This window comes from Nilaparvata lugens, chromosome 3, assembly GCF_014356525.2.
Source record: "Nilaparvata lugens isolate BPH chromosome 3, ASM1435652v1, whole genome shotgun sequence".
Classification (NCBI taxonomy): domain Eukaryota; kingdom Metazoa; phylum Arthropoda; class Insecta; order Hemiptera; family Delphacidae; genus Nilaparvata; species Nilaparvata lugens.
In genome coordinates this window covers 4,449,017-4,476,890 of record NC_052506.1, presented here as the reverse complement: position 1 = coordinate 4,476,890, position 27,874 = coordinate 4,449,017, and the positions used below count along the sequence as shown (strand labels likewise).

Genomic DNA, 27,874 nt, shown 5'->3' with positions numbered 1-27,874 from the left:
GTTCATTCGCTGTACTCTTATTAGGTTCAGTTCCATGGAATTAATCTATCTATAATTGAATTGAATCAGGCTGTACTTTGAAATTTGTCCCCATTATTTGTGATTATTCATTATCTTGGATCGTCACATCACACACAAACTGAAGAGATGTTGATAAAGGTTTCGTATCTCATAAATTTTTCGTATTTTCAGATAAGCCAACTATTGAACTCTGATTAAGTCAACAACAAAAAAGATTCAACTTGGAAATGACCTAAGTTAGGGTCAAAACTAGTCCTTGAACTATTTCAAAGTTTTTAAAAAATAAAGGGTACTACGAGATTTCTATATTGGTTTTATTAATTTATTAAAAAGTGGCCCATTTTCTGTGAAGTGTTTTTAAGAAAAGATTCATATGACTTAAATCTTCTATATCATATCAGAATAATGAAGACACTTTGAATATTCCAAATTATTGAACTTGGAATACTGCATCTATTCCTACATCAGTGGTTTGGAACTCTGTGCACATGATCAAGTGACTGACGTTTGATCGCCATATATACATTCAAACATCAAAATTATATGTGATTGTTTTAGTTTGTGATCAAACATTATATATAACTTCTTAATAGTGTTCTTGTTAGTTGACCAATAGCTGAGCTAGCTATACTTTGACTATCATACAAAATGATCAGCTTCAACAATACAAGAACTACTTCACAATCCAAGATCACCCATTCGACGAGATCAAATGTCCAAGTGCATCCCAATTATAATTTCACCTATATCAACCGATTGTTGAACGTTATTTTGAAAACTGACTTTTTAAAAATTTTCAAATTTCAAGAAATTGAGTGGTGGTTATTGAAGCGCAAAGTTTTTTAGATGATGAGATTGTGAATAACAATCGAACACAGCTATCTTGAAGTTTCTTAGATGATGAAATTGTAGATAACATTTGAACAGAGTGGTAGAGAGTCCGTGTTTGCAAGTGTCTCATAATTATTGATGATTTCTCTGAATGCCAATGATTTGCATTCAGAGGAGTCTATTTGAGAATACATAATACATAATGAGTGATAATAGCTTGCAGAAACGCAGTAGTTTTAGAACAAGGTCGAAGGCTAGATACAGACGAACTAGTCGCGATTTGAGTGTCGGAGACGGAGGAACAGAGATGGGGAAGCCGAAGACGGATGGCGTGACAAAGGAGAGGAAGGGCAAAAGGGAGAGATGGTTGCTGACAAGGAAAACATGGCGGTACATGGCGGATGCCGGGAGGAAGTTGATTCCCGACGGTGCACTGAACAGAGCCGACGATGTGCCCAAGATCGAGGCTTACTTCCAGGAGGTGTGTCACCGGGAGCCCAGGTTCCTGCTGTGGAGGAAGCAGTCGTACCCGGGTGCACTGGGGTTCCGGGCACGTGGGCGGAGTCGCGGGGGGCGCCGGAAGAAAGGAGGCAGTTGTCGCGACAAGACTAGCTCAGCTGACGAGGCGGATGATCTGAGACAACAACAAGAGAAAGAAGCAAAGACTTCCACTGAAGATCCCTCCTTCAAAAAACTTGTCACCCGGCCCTCACTCCTCCAACTGAAACAAGAATTCTTGTTTGGACGTAAAGAATCTCCCCCAGAAACCACCTCACCCAAAGATGCATTAATCGAAAATGTTCTCTGTCATTTCGATGATGGAACCTCATCTAAAGCACTGGACCACCAAGAGCTCCTTGATCGTCTCACTGCCCACCTAGCTAGTATTGAGTTGAAAGAGTCTCAACAATCTAGATCGGACTCGTATAGTGTTGATACTACCCAAAAACAACTCATAGAAACTATGAGAAGGTATTACAGTAAGTCCACCAACAGGGATAAAGTGATAAGTGATATATTGACTGATAGGAAGCTTCTTCACAAGATGTATTTTGAGCTGAGACGAGCTAGAGGGTTTTCTTTGGGTAGTAGTGGTGGTTCATCAGGGGGTGCCACATCAAGGGGATTCGATGGTGGAGATGCTAGAGGGATACTGAAATCAAGATCTAGAACAGGGATGAACTTGTCAGGGGCTGGACCCAGTGGCTGGAGTGGTTCAGGTGCATTTAGGAGGGCATTCAACCCCAGTTTGTCCAACTTTCCTGGTTCCTCAGGATGGAAATACTCAGAGTTTGACGAGGGTGATGAGGAGAACGACGAGGCATCCCCTTGGAGCAGTCCTCCCCAGAGCGACACTCCCCTCTCCGGGGACATGGATTACGGCACACAAACAGACCCCATCACAGAGCAGATGATGGCCAGTATAGATGAGGAGGTGAGACGCCAAGAGGAGGCACAGAGGGTTGCCCAACAAAAGGAGGCTGCACAGAAGTCGGGTGGGGGGAGTGGTAGTGGAGGGAGGAGGAGTAGTCTCAACCATGATGATGTCTCACAATCTGTGAGTGACACCATCAAGAGGTATTTAAGGATGGCTAGGAAGAAGAGTATGGACTCTGATAAAGCGGACAGGTTTAAAAGGATTAATTATGATCAAACCCTGAGGGACATCAAGGCGAAACCAGAGGACCCAATCAGTAAGGATGAAGATCAGGATAAGGGTGTACAGACAGATCTGTCCTGGGTGTCTGCGATTAAATCCTTGAAACTGGTCTATGTAGAGGAGGATGCACCTTCGGAGGTGTCTTCCCCACCACCAGCTACCAAATCCCTGTTGTCATCAGGTCAGATGTTTCTGTCGAATCTGCTTCACGGTCTGCAGCATTCATCATCCTCTTGTTCTGTTGTCGCAGCTGCTGCCGGGTCCATGCAGAAATCCAAGTCATCCTCATCTGTCGTGCAGCAGGGCACGCGACTTGTGGCCCGCAAGGTGTGGAAAGGCCGCTCCAAGAGCCAAACGCGTGCCACGCCTGCCGCCACGTCTACATGGACGCCGCAGGTGAGTCGGAGGACACCTAGAATGTGTCACAACTAATGTGTTGCAATGCTCACTAACTGTTGTAAATGCATGTGGATTCCATGTCATACAGATTGCTTTCCACTAGTTCTATCAATCATTCCACTAAAGGTACGTTTCCTTTATGTGTAAATTCCCGCAGTCGACAATGGCAAGCATTGTTGACATCCATATTGTCCAAATTTCAAGTGTACTAAAACAGCTGATCAAATAACTTTCCATCATTTCTTTATTATTAAAGAATTAAGCATTTCTAAAGATGCGTACAGACTTTCGCTCTGCTCCACAATCGAACGTCACTCTAGTGAATTCTATGTCATACAGATTGCTTTCCAGTAATAATATCAATCATTCCACTATAGGTACGTTCCTTTATGCGTAAATTCCCGCAGTCGACGATGGCAAGCATTGTTGACATGCATATTGTCCAAATTTCAAGTGTACTAAAACAGCTGATCAAATAACTTTCCATCATTTCTTTATTATTAAAAAAATTAAACATTTCTTAAGGTGCGTACAGACTTTCGCTCTGCTCCACAATCGAACGTCACTCTAGCAGATCGTTTGATGATCGACCGGGGAGCAAGAGTGGAACGCTAGAAGAGCTAACATCTCCCGTAACGTTCATGATAGGAGCGGTTGCGGAGCGGTTGCGGAGCGAGTGCGGGCGTGCGTGGAGCGTGTTGGAGGCGCGTGTATCTGTACGCACCTTAATAATATCAACATATTGCCATTTTAAATTATAAAAAAGTATAAGCTCAACTTGCCCCATTAAAACATAATTGAACATAATATTTCAGGTTATGTAGACAAATTGAAATCTACCCAATCTGAGACTCTCTCCCTGTCGTGGTCGACGACGGTATTTACGCACAAAGGAAAACCCAGCTTTGATTTAATATCTAATACATTTTCTAGTAATAACTAGAGTGTAATTTGTTTTCAAGAAGCCTTTTTTCACAAACATTTCTTAAGATTATGAGATAATCTTTCTTACTTTTACTTAGTGAAAATACTTGAGGACTGATCATTTTGTGAATTGGAGAACTACGAGACTCAATCTATTTCGGACTATGTATTATCATAGAGAAACAATAGCGCAAGTAGATATCTCATGGTATAGGGCATTTATGTCGCAACTTTTACTGTTATCCCAAGCCGATTACTATCGTTTATTGTCGATTTTCACTGTTTTGACCGGGTAAGAGAGTGTATGAACGGCACAATATGAGAGACTACTAGCGTCATAAAGCTTCACGGGAAAGAACTACGTGGACTATCGGCTTGAGATAACAAACAGTAAAAGTTGCGACATAAACGCCCTATACCATGGGATATCTACTTACGCTATTGTTTCTGTATGATAATAAATAGTCCGAAATAGGTTGATTCTCGTAGATCCACGTATAGGGCGATACCATGGGATATCTACTCATGCTATTGTTTCTCTATGGTATTATCTAGATTTGGGAGAGGAATAGCACAAGGTTACCTTATTTTTCCTCTCCCTATCATTTTGATAATGTACTTATTGTATAAATGAATAAAGATACTGTTCATGTCACTCCAAATTAATCGTCAAGAGCGAATGGTATTATTGTATAAATGAATAAAGAATGAATGAATAAAGATACTGTTCATAATTCATATGTTGCACCAAATTAATCGTCAAGAGCAAAAATGGTGTTAGGAGCGCTACAAACTTCTGCTAGCACTACCTGGTCGTTGAGTTTGGATCCCGCCGATGACAAGGACCTTATCCATATCACTATTTATTTATTTATTTATTCATTCATCTTCATTACATACAAAAGCTCACAGAAATCTTTAAAGAGCCTTATTTGAACAAGTAACTGAAAAAACAATCTAACTTATATACAATGCAATGATTGTTAAGATTTCAATTTTCAATTTCAATTTTATTAAAAACAATCGGGCTGTGAGGCTGCTGCAGCTGGGATAGAATTCTTTGGTGTGTCTGCTATGGCTTTCAAGAGAGCGGTTTTATTGCTGGGTCTATAGTTTTTCTATTTTGCAGATCTTGTTACGATTGTATTCTTTTGAAATTGGTGTATACCGTTGGAAATGTAATAAATAAATAAAAACACACAAAACAAGACAAAACAAAATTACAAAGAACTACGGAACAAATAAAACACAATAAAATGTTACAAATAAAAAACCATGGGCTTTGTGGTTGGGTGTGTTGGAGAAGAGAAAAAAAGAGAGGAAGATACCTAGCCAACTATGGTTTCCCATGTAATAGGCAGACAAAGAAGAGAAGAGAAGTAATGAGGAAAAAAGGGAAGGGAGAAATGGGGAGAAGGAAGAAAACAGAGGAATAGGTACTCAAAATTAAGGTAAGCGAGTCCACTGAAAAATGAAAAAACAATGCTGAGCAGAAATCTCGAGTCATATAATCTAAATGGAAGAAGAAATTACTGTATGTCCAGTTTAATTTTTCCCTTGATCTTATTGTCCATAAGAAAGTGATTTGGAATGAGGTTTATTATTTTAGTACCTATGTAAATTAACTGCCTCCTTATACATTCAATATTAGTGTTATAGGTTACATATTTGTTAGCAGTGGCCCTTAGATTATAATAATTAATTAGATAATGAGATAACTTTGTTGAATTGTTGGTACTCATGGCAACTGTTCTGTAGTTGCTAAAATAAAAATATTCATCAATCTAACGAATATTGTTTAAGACAAGCAATTGATCTTCCCAAGTCACTCCAAGACAAACTGAATTTGTGGACCAGTCCATAGTGATACTATAGTGGACCCGTCCAATAGTGATACTTTGAACTATCATTTTATTTCTATTTTATTTATTTATTTATTTATTTATTTATGTATTTACAATGCAAATGACACTTATGTAATAACATTGGAAAATAAAATAATAAGATAGTCCTTGTGCTATTTTTCTTCCAAATTTATAGGTGACAAAGTCCAAGATAAGGTTAGAATTTCACTTGTACAATTTTTATAAAATTTTAGACCAAAATAACTATCACCGTTCCTTATGAATATAGCATCCAAATCATGAATTCCATTCAAACCACGTCAAACATTGAAAACTTTGAACCAGTCTACAGCAAGATTCACAAGAAACTGTCACCATTTCTTATGAATAACATCAATGCCCCCCATTAAAAACAATGCTGTACAAGAGAAACCTACTCAAAACTGTGGACCAGTCTGTTATACAGAGTGAGTCATATGTATTTTTTTATTTTATTTATTTATAATTTTCACAAATTAACACTGTTTGGGAGAGAAAAACTAAAGATACTCCTTGTACTATTTCTCTCCTTAAATTTTCCGAAGAATGGACATTGATATGTCCAAAGCTCCGCCAATTTATGTAGATGCATAACAATATGATTATTATCTATAGTTATTATATTACAAACTGCTTTTTCATATCATATACAGTTCAATAATTATTTTCTTAGTCTATATTATGTAAATTCATCTATAATTTTGCTGTATTGTAAGCTATTGTATATAAGTGTATAAGCCAGTATATATTGTAATCTACATAAATAAAGTACTCAGTCAATCAATCAATCAATCAATAATTTAGATAACATTTTAAATGTCCGAAATAGGGTTATGGTTTCACTTTCCTGAAATTTAGTTCATTTTCACTAAAAAACAACGAAAACTAAGAATTTTTAATTTTGACGGTTAAAAACAGAATAAAAACAAAAAATATCACACTCAAATCACTATTAATTGGAACATTTTTGCCTAATTTGACAAAATTTAGAGCCAGAAAAAACACAACTCGTATGTATGGGAACCCTTCAATAAATTTTGGAACTGTTGTAGATATAATACTGTAACTATCACCATAAGTTATTGGTCAAATTAATATTCTACCGTTTGATATACAACTGAATTTCAACCCCTCTTAAGTGGGTGACTTGGGGTTGTAACTCGAATATTTTGAATGTAAACACCCATTGTGTGGTTATTCATTTTAAAAGTCTTTTCAAAACAAGACAGATGGCATCAATTGAAACGTTCTATGATACTTGTATCCAATATGGCGGCTGATTGAAGTTTTAGTTTTTCAGGAATAATAATAATATAATAATAATAATAATAATAATATAATAATAATAATATAATAATAATAATAATATAATAAAATAATAAAAATAATAATAATAATAATAATAATAATAATAATAATAATAATAATAGCCACCAGCAGCCACCACAAATATGCTGTAACGATTCTATGGCTCTCCTGCAGAGCCGACAGTTACTATCCACTGTGAGTCCCATCACATATCTTTTGTAAGCTCTAGTGCTGATTACCTGGTACTGAATGGCAAACATGAAACCTTCAGTCTCACCGAATATTCCACTAGTCTGCAACCATTCAATTGATTCTTTTCTGTCAACACAATCAGAATGAAGTGCTGCAGCAAATCTTCCATGCAGCTCTTTCTGCTTCCACGCTTCCAGCCTCTCTTCTACTGTGCTGGCTGTTAGCTGTTGGACTCCATGTGCCAGCTGCAATGGACTGTACTCCCTGTCTACCAGACAAACCGGACAAACAATTCCTTCAGCTCAAATGAAAGCTATTATTATTATTATTATTATTATTTTATTATTATTATTATTATTATTATTATTATTATTATTATTTTATTATTATTATTATTATTATTATTATTCCTTGAAACTAGAACTTCAATCAGCCGCCATTTTGGATACAAGTATCATAGAACATTTCAATTGATGCCATCTTTCTTGTTTTGGAAAGGCTTTTAAAATGAATAACCACACAATGGGTGTTTACATTTAAAATATTCGAGTTACAACCCCAAGTCACCCACTTAAGAGGGGTTGAAATTCAGTTGTATATCAAACGGTAGAATATTTGACCAATAACTTATCGTGATAGTTACAGTATTATATCTACAACAGTCTCCAACTTATTGAAGGCTTGTCTATACATATGACTCACTCTGTATAATAGACTGGTCTACAGTTTTGAGTAGGATTTCCGTGTACAGCATTGTTTGAAAGGGGACATTGATGTTATTCATAAGAAATGGTGACAGTTTCATGTGAATCTTGCTGTAGACTGGTTCAAACTTTTCAATGTTTGACATGGTTTGAATGGAATGCATTAATGTTATATTCATAAGGAACGGTGATAGTTCAAAGTAGACTATACCTATTGGACGGGTCCACTATAGTATCACTATGGACTGGTCCACAAATTCAGTTTGTCTTGGAGTGACTTGGGAAGATCAATTGCTTGTCTTAAACAATATTCGTTAGATTGATGAATATTTTTACTTTAGCAACTACAGAACAGTTGCCATAAGTACCAACAAAAAGTTATCTCATTATCTCAACAATCATTGCATTGTATATAAGTTAGATTGTTTTTTCAGTTACTTGTTCAAATAAGGCTCTTTTAAGATTCCTGTGAGCCTTTGTATGTAATGAAGATGAATGAATAAATAAATAAATAGTGATATGGATAAGGTCCTTGTCATCGGCGTTGAAATCCTTGAGGGGTTGAAATTCAGTTGTACGTCAAACGGTACAGTATTTGACCAATAACTTATCCTGAAAGTTACAGTATTATATCTACAACAGTCTCAAATTTATTGAAGGGTTCACATACATATGACTCACTCTGTATAGTGAGTCTCACTTTAAACTTTGAACATTTCATATAAATATACCATCAACACTCTCCATCCAACCAACTTATGCTGACTCTCTCAATATCACAGCACAAAGTATTGAACAACGTCTCTCGTTTATGTGAATCTATGGTCAATCTTCTCTGTGAATACAGCCACCTACTTGTCTCCTCACAATGACTTCAGTGAGATTCAGGCTCGGTTGCACAAAAGCCGGTTACATTTTAATCGTGGTTAATTCCACAAGAACCAATCAGAGAAGCCGTCTTATCAAAAGCGCCTTCTCTGATTAGTTCTCGATAAATTGATCACGGTTAAAATTTAACCGGCTTTTGTGCAACTGGGCATTTTATTAGACTCTAGTCTTTCAGCATTCCTTACGAATAGCATCTATGCTGATTGAATGAAAAAGACTGAGAAATTGTCAAAAAACCACTGATTTATTGATAATTAGAAAGACCGGTTTCGGTTATTACACCATTGTCAATCTCTGATAAACCAATATCAGATAAACGTTTATCAGAGATTGAACAATGGTGTAATAACCGAAACCGGTCTTTCTAATTATCAATATCAGATAATATCAGATTAATATATTTACTATAATTAATTATATTTATAAATTAATTATATTAATTATTATTAATTATATTATATTTATATCAGATTAATTAATAATTACTAATATCAGATAAACGTTTATCAGAGATTGACAATGGTGTAATAACCGAAACCGGTCTTTCTAATTATCAATAAATCAGTGGTTTTTTGACAATTTCTTAGTCTTTTTCATTCAATATGAATAATTAACACAATATCAACTTCTCAACTACACAAAACATCTATGCTGATCTCGTTCAACTCATACTGACAGATTGAAGAGATCTCACTGAGCTGTCCACAATGAAATCCCGTTCAAACTGTCATCATACCTTATTGATAACATCAATGTTGATCTCCTTCAAACAACACTGACAGTAGAGTTATTGGATCTAGTTGTCTGCCCACTTTCGAACAACTGTCAAAAGTGTTGAAATTCAATTTGGGGGCTCTCAAGATGACACATTTCTGATTAATCGACTGTTCAAGTCGTCGAAATGTCGACTGGTCAAAGCGGAGAGAGCTGCTCAGTATCCATTACTGAAATTGTCGCCTCCCCTCACGGAGGCGAAGCGAGTTCTAAAATTAGCCACCGCTTGGGCATAAATAACGCCGTCGCTGCCTAAACCGAGCGCGCATTGCATCACATGTCTTGCTCACCCTCTCTCAGTCACTCTCTCTCTAAAATACACACCGGTTCGCTCTCTTTCTTTGAATTCTTTCTGATATATTGTTGATTATTATAATCAACTGAAATCTATTGAAAAAATTGAAAATTAAACCGTTGCTGCCTAAACCAAGCGTGTTCCATCACATGTCTTGCTCATCCACTCTCTCTCGCTCTCGAAAATACACACCGGTTCGCTCTCTTTCTTTGAATAGTTTCTGATGTATTGTTGATTATTATAATCAACTGAAATCTATTAAAAAAATCTGGTGTGGTACACTCACACAACTTTCCTTGCTCATTGAACTGTAAGCCTCATTCTTAAACGAGAATGATTTAGGGGAATAACATAATGACGATTGGCGGCAACATATTTGAAACTGCGATCAGACTACTGTATAAGTGTATATATAATTGTTTTCAGAGTACTTTTTCCTTTGTGTAAATTGTGAAATTCGATGAATTTTTTCTAAAGTCGTCAAAACAGCTGTTCTACAGATTTGAAATATCTCGACTATATGTCCTTTTTATGAACTACTCTACCTCTCACGACCTCATGCACGAGAACGAGGTTACAAAGTCCATTTCTCAAGGATGGGGTGGACCCCCTGTTAATTTCTCAGGGAGGAGACTAATGCCAGTTGATAGAGCGATATAATTATACAGGGTATGAATTTGAAAAAAATCGGTCAAGTCATTTTTGAGAAAATCTTGATAGAAATTTAACAAAATTCATTCTTCTCAGGAATATTACGGAGCTCCTGCAATTTTCCCAGAAATGAGACTCATGTCAGTTGATAGGGCTTATGAATAGCTATCTAGGGTATAAATTTGAAGAAAATCGTTAAAGCTGTTTTCGAGAAAGCCGTGAAAAATATGGTTTTTTAGCCAATTTCCGCCATTTTGAAATGAATTTCATTGAATTTCTTATAGTCGGATCCTCATGGTATAAGGACCTCAAGTTTAAAATTTCAAGTCAATCGGTTAATTAGGAATGGAGCTATCTGTTCACAGACACACACACACCCACACACACAGACCAACACCCAAAAATCATTTTTTGGACTCAGGGGACCTTGAAAAACGTATAGAAAACATGAAATAGGGTACCTTAAAATTTTTTGGAAAGCAATACTTTCCTTACCTTGATAAAGGGCAAGAAAATAAAATTGAAATTAGACCGTTGCTGCCTAAACCAAGCGCGTTGCATCACATGTCTTGCTCACACTCTCCCTCTCTATCTCTCTCGCTCTCTTCCTCTCTCTCTCTCTCGCTGTCTTTCTCTCTCTCTCTCTCACTCTCTTCATCTTCCTCTCTCTCTCTCTCTCTCTCTCTCTCTCTCTCTCTCTCTCTATCTCTCTCACTCTCTCTCTCTGTGGACTTCTCTCTAGGTTATGTCGAGTGAGTAAACGTGTGTCAGTTCGGCTCCGTCTTCTAACAGATATTTCGTAGGGTTATACAGTTCAATTCACTTCAAATTATACATCTAGTTATTCAGTTTCTCGAGCTTAATTCAATAGTGAAATTATATTTTTGATTAACTCACACTCTTTTTATTTATCTTGAAAAAACATTCCTAAATCTTCAGTTCACCTTCTCGCCTATAAAAGTGTAAATCCACCTAACGGTACACGATGGTTCGACCGAATAGAGGCACACCGAAGAATGAGGTCAATGCTCCGAAGCCAGCTATTTCTGGAGCATTGTCCGAAGAGACCCTCCTCATTATTCGACAGCAAATCGAAGAGTCTGTCCACAGTGCTGTATCAATGGCTGTGAAATCTATTTTCGAGGAACTTCAGGCATTGAAGGAGGAGAACAAACAGCTGCACGATAGAATTCGTGAGCTGGAGGTGTCTTGTCACCTGAAGGTCGACGACCTCGAGCAATATGGGCGCCGACATTCTATACGTATTTTTGGGATCCCGGAGAGTGACAAAGAAGACACGGACCTGCTGGCGCTCGATGTCTTTAACAAGAAGCTGAACGTGCCCGTGACTTTGGCGGATGTCAACCGCTCGCATCGCGTTGGAAGGCGTCAACCACCTCAACAAGGGCAAGCTAAACCCAAGGACCGACCCATCATAGTTCGACTCTGCAGCTACCGGACCAGGAAGATGATCTTCGACGCTAAGAGGAAGCTGAAGGGTTCCGGCGTCACCATTCGCGAGGATCTGACTGCGGAGCGCCTCAAGATCCTCAACGCTGCGGCCGACCGTCATGGGCATAGGAATGTCTGGTCATCGGACGGGAGGATCAAGATCTCTATCGGCGAGGGAGGATCCAAGAGGGTCCACACAGTCGAGAGGATGACCGACCTTCAAAAAATAAAGGTAAATTAAATCATTTCAGGATTCGATTACTAAGGTGCCCTTCACTACAAAAATAGGAAATTCGTATTAAAACATTTCACAATAGATATACCTTGGCATTTTTCATGAGCTGGCTTTCTGTTCTATAAATGAATCTTTCCACTGCTATTTATGATTATGTATGAGGCAATTATTTCAAACTAAGGAGATCCACATTTGTTAATACTGATTAATAATTTATCTTGATATTAATTCCCAAAACTACGTTCAATGCATCAACTACTATACTCCAGAGGGTACTTAGAGAATCATTATCTCTATTCTTACTAATAATTATTACATCTCTTACCAAAATTATTTCCATAATTAATAATTTTCGAAATGCTGAATTTCAAATAAATTGGATGATTAACATACGTTATAGATATGGATGTAATCTATATAGGTAAAGATAGTAATCTCTTCTATAAGGTGTACATAATGATATCTCCTACTGTTGCCACAGCTCGAGCAATAGAAGCAAATGTGTGAAGAATTATTGATAGAACGGAGGGGTGGGTAGTCTGTTCATATGCTTATATAGGGGCTGTGTTTCATTTAATGTTATCTTAGACATTCATCACTAAAATATTACAGTTCTCAATTTACTACTTTTATTGTTATTGCAACTCCCAATAGTTAATTATACTTCTAATACTATATAATATTTTTCACACTTCACCGTTCAATCCTATTTAAAACTCATCTAAAATAATCTAGCACTTTCTCCATCGTCTCCTCTACTTCTTATTTTTCTTTCTAATTTCTCTTCTTGATCTTATATTTATAATGATTACTTGAATATTGTTGTTTGCGATGATGATTATTATTCTTTTCTATTCTTCTTCTTCTTCTTCGTCTTCTTCTTCTCTTCTTCGTCTTCTTCTCTTCTTCTTCTTCTCTTCTCTTTTTCTTTTCTTCTTCTTCTTTTCTTCTCTTCTTCTTCTTCTTCTCTCCTTGATTAATTCAAGATCACAATACGATGTTCTATTTCTTATTCTATAGTTCAGTTTCATAAGTTCTTCTCAATTTGTGCACATTCCTTCTTTCTCTTCTTTTCTTCCCCATTGTTATCATTATTTTCCCTGTGATTTTTTCACTAGCTTCCAGCATTTCAAATGTTTATTTCTCTTTCTATATCTATTTATCTTCCTACCTTTTCTCTTTCTATCTGATTACCTTCTACTAGTATCCATATATTATATTATAATATCCATATATTTATCCATATAATATTCGATTCTTTCCCACATTGAATCATACTATTCCTCTTCAATTTATGGGGATATTATTCATTATCGGTTCGCGCCTCGGGAGGAGGACTGTTCCAGCTCAAAAAAGTCGTTTATTCAGGAGAGCAGTTTTAAAATTTTCATAGGTATTCAAACTTGATTTTCTGCTCTTAGAATTTTCTGCTCAATTCTCTGATTCCAACTGTTTTAGTTCACTTATTACTTCTTAAAAGTGGCCTGTATTTATGTTTTCATTCATAATATGGCTTAGTCTTCCTGTAAATGATTGCATTGGTGTTCAAATAGGAATACTGAACTTCTGTGATATATTATAGAATAATTGGAACGAGTTTTGACTTGGAACAGTCTTCCACCGAATAAAGTGCATAGAAACCAACTAAAATACACAAGATCAAAATTGACAATTTTCGAGTTGGAGCAGTCTTCCTCCCAAGGTGCGAGTTGTATTATGTATCTTTTCTCATTGATAACTTTCTTCAAAGATTTTTCGTTTTTCTGCTGGCTTTTTCTTCTCTTTTTCAGTTTTTACTGGATCCCATTTCGCTCTATCTCCACCATGAACACGATCTTCCACTACTGGATTCCATCTCTCTCTATCTCCACTTGGACTCGATTTTCCACCACTGGATTCCATCTCTCTCTGTCTCCACTTGGACTCGATCTTCCACTACTGGATTCCTTCTCGCTTACCTCCACTTGGACCCGATTCTTCCACTACTGGATACCTACTCGCTCTATCTCCACTTGGACCAGATCTCCCACTACCAGCTCTTCCTCAATCTTCGTCTTATTCACCATTAGGATTATTCATCACCGGAACTCCACACATCTACATCTTATTGTGTTTAGTGAATTTTGTTTTGAACTAGTGCTTTAAATAGTGAAGGGAGCCGAACTGTCAAGGCATGCTGAATGCACTCGAATCAAGAGACTTTTTCATTTAGGTTAAGTTTTATCAGTTTCATCCCCATTTTCCCCGTCATGTGTTGTTCTGAGGTCGGTTCACGATTGGTCTGCTGCTTCCATGATGCCTCTCACTGACACGTCAGCTCGCTCGCCCTCAAGTAGGTATGATTATTTCAATAATAGTAATAATGACGCAGGTATGTTTCTAGCAAATAAGCTCCACTCTTTCAAAAAACTTTTCAAGGCTGCTCACCTTAACGTACAATCCCTCAGTTGCCACATTGATGAACTCAGAGCAATCTTCCGTTTTCAGGACTTCAATATAATCGGAATTTCCGAATCATTTTTGAAGCCTAGTATTTCATCAATTTTGTTGCATTGCCTGGATATAATCTTTTCCGGAATGATAGATTAAATAAAGCTTGTGGGGGTGTAGCAATTTATGTGAAAGAAGGTATCAAAACAAAAGTTTTAATCACATCTAAACAAGAGTATTGTTCCAGACCAGAGTTTATGCTACTTGAATTATCCTTATCTAGTACTGATAAATTACTCGTTGGTATCTGTTATCGCCCACCAAAAATAGGTCATTTCACAGATTTCGAAAGTGCCTTGCTTTCTCTTATGCCTTGTTATAACCGTATACTAGTTATGGGGGATATGAACACCGACTTGAACATGACAAATCGTAACTTTGACTACTTTCAACTGACTACAATTTTCCAATGCCTAAACATGACTATTTTACCTCTCGATCCAACTCATCATACTAATGAATCAGACACACTCATTGACCTTCTCATTGTTAGTGATCCCAATGAGGTTGTTCAAGCAGGCCAAATCTCAGTCCCAGCTATTTCTAGACATGATTTGATCTACTGTGTACTTTCCCATAAGATACCCAAGCCAGAACAGAAAATTATCACTTATAGAGACTTCAAAAACTTTGATGAAGCCGCCTTCCTGACTGATGTGGCTCAGACTCCATGGCATCAAATTGAAGCATTACCCTCAGTTGATGACATGGTCAAGACTTTCGAGAATTGGACTTTGACTTTGTATGACAAACATGCACCTTATGTGACAAGGAGGATTAATAGAAAACGACGAGTACCGTGGATGACTGAAGACATACTTAAGATGATGGGACGTAGAGACAAAGCACATAGAAAATTTAAAAAGACATTTGACTTGGACAGTTTGATAGAGTATAGGAGCCTTAGAAATAGGGTTAAACAGGAATTACGGAACTCAAAGATTAGGTACTTGAATTCGTTTATGACAAACAATAGACAAGACTCTAAATCACTTTGGCAGGGAATAAAAGAATTCGGGCTTGCAAAAGAGAAATCGAATCCACAAATTGACTTACCATTGAATAATATAAATGACCATTTCGTTTCACACTCTAACCAACGCGACGAAGTTGTCATTGCTAATCACATTGATGATCTTGAAGAGCAGGTTACAAACTTAGATTTACCAATCACTGATCAATTTCATTTCCATCCAATCTCAGAAGAAGACACTTTCAGAGCAATTCAACGTATTCATAGTAATGCTATGGGTGTAGACAAAATTCCTATTAAATTTATCAAGAAGATGTTATTTGCTGTTTTACCAACCATTACATACATTTTCAACAAGTCACTTGAAGAAGGCATTTTCCCTGAAAACTGGAAGTTTGCTCTGGTTCGCCCTCTAAATAAAGTTCCATCACCCAATAAAGTTGAGGATTTTAGACCAATCAGTATTTTACCTGCATTGTCCAAAGTGCTAGAAAGACTCATTCATGCTCAAGTTGTAAAATTTCTAGACAACAATAGTAAGCTTCATAACTTTCAATCAGGCTTTAGAAAATTCCATTCAACTGAGACAGCTCTGCTTCGTGTCACTGATGATATAAGGTTAGCTATGGACCAAAGAAAATGCACCATCCTCACCCTATTTGATTTTTCTAAAGCATTCGATACTGTTGATCATACAGTCCTTCTGAATAAGTTGGCTATTCTTGGTTTCAGTCACAACTCGTTAGTTTGGTTTAAATCCTATCTATTAGGTAGGAAACAATGTGTATCTGTCGGTGACAAAAAGTCAACTTGGAAAAACGTTATGCACAAGGTTCAATTTTAGGCCCTCTCCTCTTCACTTTGTATGCTAATGACCTTTCTTCCATTATCAAATTCTCCAGTTTCCATACTTATGCAGACGACCTTCAAATCTATTTAAGCTGTCCCATAACAAAAATTAATGAAACAGTTGGAATAATGAATCAGGATATCAATTCGATAGTGGAATGGACAAAGAAAAATGGCCTTAAGCTTAATCCCATCAAAACACAACCCATTATAATTGGATATTCTCGTCTTATAAACAATATTGACCTTGAATCGATTCACAAAATTAGTGTAGACGGTAATGACATTCCTTACTGTAGCTCAGTTAAAAATTTAGGCATTATTATGAATAATACTCTTGACTGGTCAGAACAAGTGAACAAAACTTGTAAAAAGGTATTCTCAGCCATGCATGCATTGAAGAAAATGCACGATATCCTCCCTAGAAACATTAAATTATTATTGGTTCAATCTCTCATCTTCCCACATTTAATGTATTGTAATTCTGTTCTTAACGATATGCAAGTCACTCTGAATGATAAACTACAGCGTTGCCAAAATTATTGTCTACGTTTCGTCTACTCTCTCCAACGCCATGATCATATCACCCCAGCCCACATTGCTAGTTCAACATTAAAGCTTCCCGATCAGAGGCTTTTTCGAATAGTCAAGCTTGTTAGAGATATCTTGATATACGGTAATCCGAACTATTTTAAAGATGATTTCAAATTTGTCTCTGAAGGTAGGAGGATAGATGCTTCACATACTAGAACCGGAGAAAGTACTTTAAGGATACCCAATCATCGAACTACTATTTTCACAAAATCCTTCTTAGTCAGTGCCTGTCGTGCATGGAATGCACTTCCTGTTTCTATCAGGTCCATCGAGAGCCGAGCGAGCTTCATCCTAACTTTAAAAAAACATCTTTTGGAACAAATGACTGAAACTGTCCGGCCCTAGAACGATCACATGACATCCATCCCCCACCCATCCCACAAATACAAACCTTTAAACCATGTTATAGAACGAATTGTATATATATATATATTATATAAACTCATGTTATTTCAATTATCCACTGCATAATGCTGTATATTACTGAAAGTTGATAACCCTGATCTACTTTCAGCCTACTTCATTTTATTAATCAATTATTTGATCTTATCTACCTATATAATTATTTTACTCTATCAATTTTCTGTTTTTTTTCTCTTTAATATTCATATTGATTAAAACTTTTACAATATTTCCATTAATAAATAAATCCTTAGTTTAAATAACGAAATTAACGTTTTGGTAGAGAGTTAGTGGGGAGGATATTTTTAATATTCTTTCCGAAGAATGGACATTGATATGTCCAAAGCTCCGCCAATTTATGTAGACAATGCATAACACATATTATCATTTTATCTATCTTTATTAAAAATTGTTTTTTTTTCATATATATAACACTCAATACTTTTGTTTTTAATTTATATTTTTGTAATTCATCCATACTTTTGCTGTATTGTAAGCTATTTATATAAGTTATAAGCCAGTATATATTGGAATCTACATAAATATAAAGTACTCAATCAATCAATCAATCCATCAATCAATCCGTCCTCGCAAACACACACCGGTTCGCTCTCTTTTTTTAAATAGTTCTTGATGTATTGTTGTATTATAATCAACTGAAATCTATTGAAAATTGAATTTAGACCGTTGCTTCCTAAGCCAAGCGCGTTTCTCACACATGTCTTCTCACTGACTCACTCTCTCTCTCTCGTCTCACCTCCTCTCCTCTCTCTCTCTCTCGAAAACACACACCGGTCGCTCTCTTTTTTGAATAGTTTTTGATGTATTTTTGAGTATCATTAACTGAATTATAATTATGAGAAAAATTATAAAAAGACCGTTGCTGTCCAAACCGATCGCCTGGAATCATATTTTTCTGTTAATTTTTTCTCTCTCTCGAAAATACACACCGGTTTGCAGCGCTTTAGACTCTCTACTATATCATGTATTATTCAATATTTTTTATGCTTATCCTCATATTATTGAAATTACTGAGATGTTGAAATTATTCAAATGCTAATGAATTAATAATTATTATTTTTTCCATCAAGCTGTTTACCCTGTTGTCAATATTTGCAGTAGCAAGAGTCTTCGGGGTGAATTACAGCATTTACTTTGGATTTTCGTTCAATAATAATTATTGTTATGAATGTGTTAGTTTCGAGAGTGGAATCTCCAGTTTCACAAGAATAGATCATTCATAGAATTTTTGATATTCAATATCAATTTTGAATAATTTTTCCATAATATTGAAGAAACACAGTTCTATTCCTATCACATCCACATTTATTGGACTCTTATACAGTACTGCAGTTTCGTGTTGAAACCAAGGTGACAGTGATGAGAATATTATTATTGAATCTGCTTTAGATTTTTTGAAACTTGAGGCATTATCTTCTGAAGTTTCAATTCACTTCATGAAAAGAGAAGGACGCACTGAAAACGCAATGGAGAACTGCGTGATGACAATGCAAAAACCTGCGAGACTGCAATGATTTTAGGTTTATTACCAAATTTTAACATTTTATATTCATTAGCTTTCGGAATAGCTGAGGAAAAGCATGAAAATCCTGGAAAAAGTAGGAAAAACACTGAAAACCGGTGATTATGAGCATTTCTTTGAATTCTTTTCGAATCGTTTCTTAGTGCTCCTATAGTAGGCCAGCAACTGAACCACAAAATAGGTACAGAATGGAAAGTGTCAATGAAACGCCTATCTAACCAATGCTCTTTACATGGCGCAAGTACTAGACACGTCACGTGACCTTGGGAAGTTCCAGTCCTGGTCTTCCGATTGGCTCGTGGCAGTGAACGAGATCAATTGATCCGGATCATTAAAGTGATCCGAACCTAACGTCAATACTATTACAATGCGGCGCTTCCTAACAAGATGGAGGATTTTTGCGCCAGGGTACTAGCCAAGTTTCCATACTGTATGTATACTGTGACTGAATATACCTGCCATATTTGCACGTATTTGGTCCAGTACATTTTTAGCTCTTTTCTTCGTGAATCAGGGAATGAATACTCAAAAAAAAATATGGGAGTGTATAAATGATTTACTCAACACTAAAAGAGAGATTGGTACGCCTAAGATTGAGTCCGATGTTCTTAATCACCATTTTGCACATGTAGGTGAGTTGTATGCCAATAAACTAATTAATGATAGCCCTATACAACATACATTTGTTGATACTACAATTCCATCGTATAGTTCCTTCTTTTTGGCTTATACAGATGATGAGGAAATTTTGGCCACAATAAATTCTCTCAAAGGTAATTCTGCTCCTGGAGTGGACAATCTAACAGCTACTTGTCTAAAGAAGATTGCTCCCTCAATTACAAAACCTCTCAAACGTATCATCAACTAATGTTTCGAGGTGGGTCATTTTCCAAGACAGTTCAAAGTTGCCAAAATTGTTCCTATCCATAAATCAGGTGATCCGTCCAACCCTACCAACTACCGTCCTATTAGTCTGATGAATAATTTAGCCAAAGTAATGGAGAAGATAATTAAAAAAAGATTATTAGGCTATCTGAATAAATTCAACATTATTAATGAAAACCAGTATGGATTCCAGCCCGGTAAATCTACAGAGGATGCAATCACCAGATTATTACAAATTATAACAAAAAACTTTAATAATAAGAAAAAAACGTTGACAGTATTCTTGGATTTAGCCAAGGCATTTGACACTATCGCTCAAAAACGACTTCTGGAAAAAATGGAACACCTGGGGATTAGGGGTATACCACTAATATTATTCAAGAGTTACCTGTCAAATCGATCTCAGATACTCAACACAAGCAATATGAAACTCACTGATTTTGGTCTGCCGCAAGGTACTGTCCTATCTCCCATTTTGTTCTTAATCTATATCAATGATCTCCTTAAATTAAATATAAGAAATTGTGATATAATATCATTTGCAGACGACACTGCTCTAACTTTCACTGAAAACTCATGGGATGATGTAAAAATTGCAGCGGAAAGTGGACTGGCGTTCTCTTGGCTTAATCAACACATATTAACCCTCAACACAACTAAAAGCGTCTTCATGTTATTTTCACCCAATTCCCTTACTCAACCACGAACAATAGACAGTATAAAAATCCATCGATTAAACTGTAACGACCATAGACTTCTTAGCTGCTGTTCTTGTCAGAAAATTCAAAAAGAAAAAAAGTTAAGTACCTGGGTATCTTGTTGGATCCACACTTAAGGTGGGATAATCAAATTAATAACATGTGTTCCAAACTAAAATTCCTTATCTACAAATTTCACCAAATTAGACAACTGAGCAATATAAAAATAGCTAAACTAATCTATTATTCGTATGCTCAATCCGCTTTTCAATATGGTATACGGGCTTGGGGGGGAGCTTTGAATGCGCATTTCACAAAACTTTTCATTATTCAAAAACATCTTTTAAAAACTATTCTAGGCAAACCCAGACTTTTTCCAACAAAAGATTTATTCAGGGAGTTCAAGGTTTTAACAGTTCGACAACTTTTCATAAAAAATTTGGTACTATATATTATAAAAAATAAAAACTTATTTGAACCTCGAGAATCTCTTTTGGGCTTGCACCCCGCGCGAGACATTTTCCAATTTGTCAGAATGGACTTGAATGTGTGTAGGAGACAGTTTTCTTATATTTCCAATAAATTAATAAACCACATTCCCTTAAATATTCTTGAAAAAACAAACATAAACCAAAGGCTTAGATCAGACATAGATAAATGGATAATAGCAAATAAAATCGAGGAAAAATTGTTTTAAATGAACTAATTTTCGTCTACTCCATGGTTGCAGTTGACTTATCTACCTCTTACCGTTCCCTTCTTCTTCATTCTCCTTCTTCTTCGTCTTCTTCTTTCTTCTTGGCCTTTTCCGTCTTCTCTCCTTCCGTTCCTTTATTTTTAGTATCCTCTTTATTATTAAGTACTAGTTCTTATTCTGTATTTTTTCCAAGAAATTTGTTTTGGATCATTTTTGTTAAATATTTTTGAAAAACATTTATATTGCAACTCACACCTGCGCACAGGGTTTCCTTGCAGGTGTAGATTCTTATATATATATATATTTTTTTTTGTCTTGAAAGTGTTGTATATTTTTTTGAGAATCAATAAATTTGAATTTGAATCCGTAAGTGAGCGATTGAATCAGTGCCTTTTCGCTTCTAGATAATAATGCTCTATGAACTCATAATCAGCACATACTTCTTAATTAATTGTTGTATTGTTATTTATTTATTCAAATTTCACAATACACACATCAAATACATGATTAGAAAAGGATCAACAGGCCAAGCCCAAAACTGTTCCCATTCAGAATGTTAATAGTAGTAAGCCAATGTCTAAAAGGTAGGTTATGTTGTTTCACTTCGAATCAATTTCCGAGTCCAGAAATATACAAACCAACAATTAGAATTTAATTAGATTGGAAACCGAAAACAATAAAAATATTGCACCAAACTGTAATTCAAAACAATTATGAGGCGAAAAAAGCGAAAAACTGGAGGAAAAGTCATAACTCGAAAACTATGGAAGATATGGAAATATTAGTTCAAGAAAACTTGTAGGAAGTTCGTTAAGGTTCAATTCTGTATGGGATGGTAATGTCCGCTAGACACATGGTTGTCGAGATATAGGCGAAAACCCGAATATATTGTACTTTGAAACCACCCTCACCTCAATAGCACCAATTTTGATATGTCCACTATCACAAGCATAGCTGCAGAGTCAAAATTTTTTTTACAAACTCTTCCCTCTTCAATCTTACATTGACTGGACTATACAGTTAGAAAGAAAATTACACTTAGCTGACGATCAAAATTCAATTTTAGTATACAGATCATCGTTAAAAATTATTATAAATCATACAATCTTGATTGTCTCAGGGTAACAACTTAAACAGTGATCAGGATTCGATTAGTAGAATAGAATAGAAAGAGTTCTGTATTATTCAAGTCAACAAAATACAATATTAAACTCACATTCACGGCTTGATTAAACAATTGCCAGCCGAATTCGATTAGTCTATTAGTATTCGATTGGAGTATAAGAATATCAGAAGACTTCATATCTGAACTTTGGAGTATCTTGTTCTTTCAGACTTCTTAGCGCCCTGAAATTCCACAGTGTTGGATCTGGGGTAATATAGTTATTTGTGCAACTAGTGCGCAAAGTGACAGTTTGCTGCACCGAAAGAAACGGAATGGTTTCTTGAGTGCAGCAGAGGAACTTTCCTCAGGAAAGTATTTCACATCAAGTTTTTCCTACAGTTACCATTGAATATGAAAAGTGGGTAATTATGGGTAAAATTACCTGAAATGCATCAAATGTTTTTCTGTGTAATTTTATTATTAATAAAAACCTTAATTTATTGTCAAATTGAATAAAAATGTTGTCCTTGGTTATAATATCTAATTAATAATTTGCTCGTTGTGCTTCGTTGCTCACTATAGCAGCCCAGTCACTCTTACCAACTTCATTTTGATTTTGCTGCACTGTTGCTCCATATAACCTACTAAGTATTTTGCGTTGTCATGTTGCAAATCTGGAGTGCAGAAAAATTTTTCCCGCACTAGAGCGGAAAAGTGATTCTTTGCGTTCTGTAATTAGTGCAGCAATGGCCACTTTTCAACGTAACTGTAGGAAAAAACAATTTCAGGTAGTCAAATATGTTGGCCTATCGGTTGATGATAATATGATGTGGAAGAGTCATATTGATTCTATGAAGAATTATTCTCGATGCCTACTACACAGATTGCATCATTTGGAAATGATTGGTTGTGTCATCATCATTTGGTTGTGTCCAAGGTTCGTTTCAAGGGATATCTATTTTGCATTGTCTCAATCTCGTATCTCTTATGGACTGGTGTGCTGGGGCAGCACATTTTATATGACTCACCTGAAATCACTCATCACTCTTCAGAAGTCTATGATCTGCCTCATTGATGGAGGATGTAGACGTGGGGACTTGTTGAATGCTTGTCAATCATTGGATGTCATGCCTCTAAGATACCTATATGTCTTCAATGTAATCCACTCAGTTCTTGAGTGAAGATGGCGCGTTCATCCAAGCTGAAAGGCATTACAGTACAAGAGTAATGGAGAGGCTATGCACTCCAAGGCTGTTTTTGACATCTTTCCTATTTTTGCAAGGCAGGTTTCACAGCAGGGTTCCTCAAGACATCATTGATTCAGCATTCCTGAGGCATCGTTTCGATGAGGTATCGTTCCTGAGGCATCTTAGGAGGTTTTTGTTAACTCATTGTATTGATGAGATTGAGGGTTGGTATCGGGTGGTTGATTGATTCTTGTCTGGATAATGATTAGTAACTATTTTAATGTATCATTCATTGCTGTTTTTCTTTTCCTTTACAAACAGAGTTTCTCAGTTTTTATTATCTTTCTTTTTTTCTTCTTGATAATAATTACATTTTCATTTTCATTTTTGTTTTGGGGATTTTAACACTGCATGGGCACTCTTTGATACACTGCATAAAGACTTAACTCCTGAGCGCGGATGACAATTTCATAGTTTAATCATATTAAACTAATGAGTTCTACAATAATATTGAGCAAGAAAAATGATGAAAAATGCAAAGTTAAGGAACTACTGTAATATAGGTGATAAATTAGGTAAATAGGTAATATTTAGGTGATAAATTTATTGAAGAATGAATGTTAAGTGACACATAACCTAGTTACATTTGGACTGGTGTATAAATTAGAATTGGAACCGTTTTGGGCTTATAAGTTTGTGGTACTTTTCTGTAAGTTGTGTAATTCTCATTGATTCAATAAATAAAATTTAAAGAGAGAGACAGGCGATAAGACGAGGTGATAAGAGAAAGAGAGACAATAAAACATGAGAGACGATGAGCGGCCGATTATCACCTCGTGTTGACAGCAACTTAAAAGTAGGAAGTGACCATACAACAATTTTATCCGACCACTCTGCTTTCTTATAGAGCTGCGATTATAAATAACCAACCAACACGGCGCATTCCGGGGGCGCGGCCACCATTACTCTAACAACACGGTCCGTTCCTAACATTCTTTCGCGGTTTTTTCGAATTTTTTTGCTAAGAATGATCACTCTGCTAGTGCGTGGGTGAGGAGAAGATAATTCCGATTATAATACTGTCTGTTGATTCCACTAAAAATTTACCTTCACTCACGGTGACTGCTGTCTATTTTGTTTTTAAAATTTCAGTCATTCAGTTATTACAACTGAACACGCTGACTGCTGTCTATTAATTTAGTTTTAGAAGTTTCAGCATAGAGAAACAATAGCGTAAGTAGATATTCCATGGTATAGGGCGTTTATGTCGCAACTTTCACTGTTATCATTAATTACTGTTATCAATATGAGAGACTAATAGCGTCATAAAAGTTCACAGAAGAGAATTACGTGGACTATCAGCTTGAGATTACAGTAAAAGTTGCGACATAAACGCCCTATACCATGGGATATCTACTTATACTATTGTTTCTCTATGGTTTCAGTCATTTAGTTATTACAACTGAAACTGTAGTTACATTAGTTAGAGGCTTTACTTTAGCTATTTACTTTCCTCATTTTTGTTGTGAATTCCACTTGGAATCTATATTATAAAAGCGTAATGGCACTCACTCACTGACTGACTGACTGACTGACTGACTAGTTCACTCACTCACTCACTCGCAGAACTAAAAATCTACTGGACTAAAAACGTTCAAATTTGGTAGGTATGTACAATTGGCCCTTTAGAGGCGCACTAAGAACGGATTTGAAAAAAATTCCAAAGATACGCCCAGAATCTGCGTTTTTCCAGCGTTTTTTAGCGTTTTCTCAGCTTTATCGAGAACAAATGAACAGAAAATGTTGAAATTCAGCTCAGCTAGGGTGTAATAATGTTGTGTTGGAAGGAATTTGTAATAACGTCAAAGATACGCCCAAAATTAGCGTTTTTCTGCTTTTTCTCAGATTTATCGAGATCAAATGAACAGAAATTGTTCAAATTTAGTACAGAAGATCAGCTAGGGTGTGATAATGTTGTATTGGAGGAAATTTGCAATAACGTCAAAGATACGCCCATAATTAGCGTTTTTCCAGCGTTTTTTTGCTTTTTCGCAGATTTATCGAGAACAAATGAACAGAAGTTTTTCAAATTCAGTAAAGAAGCTAAGCTAGAGTGTAATAATGTTGTGTTAGAAGGAATTTGAAATAACGCCAAAGATACACCCAAAATTAGCGTTATTTGCGTTTTCTCAGTTATTTCATCAAGTAATAGACAGAAAATTATCAAATTTGGTACAGAGGTTTAGCTAGGGTCTAAAAATTTTGTGATGAGGTGACTTTAATATTCCATCAAAGATATGCCCAAAATCAGCGTTTTTCCAAAGCTTTTCTCAGCTTTTCTGCGTTTTCTCAGTACTTTGACTTTCTGATTGAATGAAGCATGCTCAAATGAAAAATGCAGGCGAACGAAGCGAGCCCGCTGATCTCACTTTTGGACGATTCAGTTGGGCGTCCAGGGGGCGGAGCCCCCTGGCTAAACGTATATGGCGAGCGAAGCGAGCCTGACGGCTAGTCTACCTGATATAATCACGTTGACTTCTGTGTATTTGGTAGTGAAAATCCTAGTTATTCAGATATTTATTTACTTATTTATTTATTCGGGGACAGAATCACAAATCATATAAATATGATTAGGAAGGAACAACAGGCTTGGCCCAAATCTATTCCATTCCCAAATTTTGATAAATTAATAAAATGTCCAAAAAATAGGTTATGTTTCTACTGTAAAACGTTCAAGTTCAATTTTCGTCCAAATATATATATATATATATATATATATATATATATATATATATATATATATGAGCTAAACATCTTGAATTTAGAGAAATTAAAACACCAAACTATATTTAAATAGATATGAGAGATATGAGAAGACTCTCCTCATTTGTTACTTTCCTTTCAATTTTTTCTCCGTTTATCACTCTTGTTTTGCAGCCACCAGTGCAAACTACGAATCACATATTTCTACTTTCCTTGCCCTATTACCATAGGTAAGGAAAGGATTGCTTTCCGAAAAAAATTGAGATACCCCAATTTCTATACGTTTCAAGGTCCCCTGAGTCCAAAAAAGTGGTATTTGGGTAATGGTCTGTATGTGTGTGTGTGTGTGTGTGTGTGTGTGTGTGTGTGTGTGTGTGTGTGTGTGTGTGTATGAGTGTATGTGCGTCTGTGTACACGATATCTCATCTCCCAATTAACGGAATGACTTGAAATCTGGAACGTAAGGAAAATGTTGTCAAAAACAGGGTTTTTCGCGATTTTCTCGAAAACGGCTCCAACGATTTTGTTTAAAGTTATACCTGAAATAGACGTACATCGATAAGCTTCATCAACTGCCATAATCTGTAAAAATTTCAGGAGCTCAGCCCCATTTATACAAAGTTTGATTCTATATTCTCAATTATCAGGCTTCAGATACAATTCAAACAGAAAATTTCGAGTGGAAAAGATTGAGCATGATAATCCCTACAGTATTAATGTTCAGTAGCATTTCCACCTAAAATTAAAAATAAGCTCGAAATTCGAGAAAATGTGATTATCCAATTATTGCAAACTGTTGGCAACTGTTGATTCTATTAAATGATTCACTATGAAGAGATAGCAGACCTCGTGTGTCTCCAGCGTTATTGCCCTGTCACCAGCTGGCTCAAATCTTTGAATAGTAGACTTGAGATGCGCGGGAACACTAGCTTCAGGTGATCAATTTTCATAACGGCAAGGAAAGTTGTGTGAGTGCGCCACACCAGATTTTTTCTGTTAAAATCAATCGTGAAACAAAAGTTTAAAAGTCTTTTAGTGTGCATGCTTACAGGCTATACTACATGGGTTGTTTTATGCCATTAGTATTAATATCGGGAAACCGAGCTGCGCTCGTTATTGATAAACAGAACTCAATTCTTTAAAATGATTGGGGAAGAACTAACAGGCGCAGCCCAAAACTGTTTCTCCCCCGAATTTTGATTTATACACTATAAATATTCCAAAGGTAGATTATGTTCCATACACTTGAATTCAGGTGGAATTTTCAGTCCAAATATTTGAAAACATAAAAGTTCTAATTTAGATTGTTTACATACCAAATTGAATAACAAAATAACACTCATTTATCATTTAAGCTTGGTTCAAACCAAGTTATTGACAAAATGTTAATAACATAATCCTTATAGATTCCATTAGATTGAACGGAAGTTGACAAACGCATATGTTCATCATGTGTGCGATAAGTTATGTT

The 27,874-nt window shown here is 36.0% G+C and overlaps 1 protein-coding gene across 1 annotated transcript in view; it reads left to right on the top strand.

Moving 5' to 3' along the window:
• The first annotated feature begins 214 nt into the window (after window positions 1–214).
• LOC111060177 overlaps window positions 215–27,874 on the top strand; it is a 75,555-nt gene continuing 47,895 nt past the window's right edge. The window contains exons 1-2 of the mRNA XM_039422642.1: window positions 215–1,946; window positions 2,127–2,908. Of these exons, the coding sequence (XP_039278576.1) occupies window positions 1,055–1,946; window positions 2,127–2,908 (1,674 nt within the window). The 5' untranslated portion in view covers window positions 215–1,054. The remainder of the gene's footprint in view (window positions 1,947–2,126; window positions 2,909–27,874) is intronic.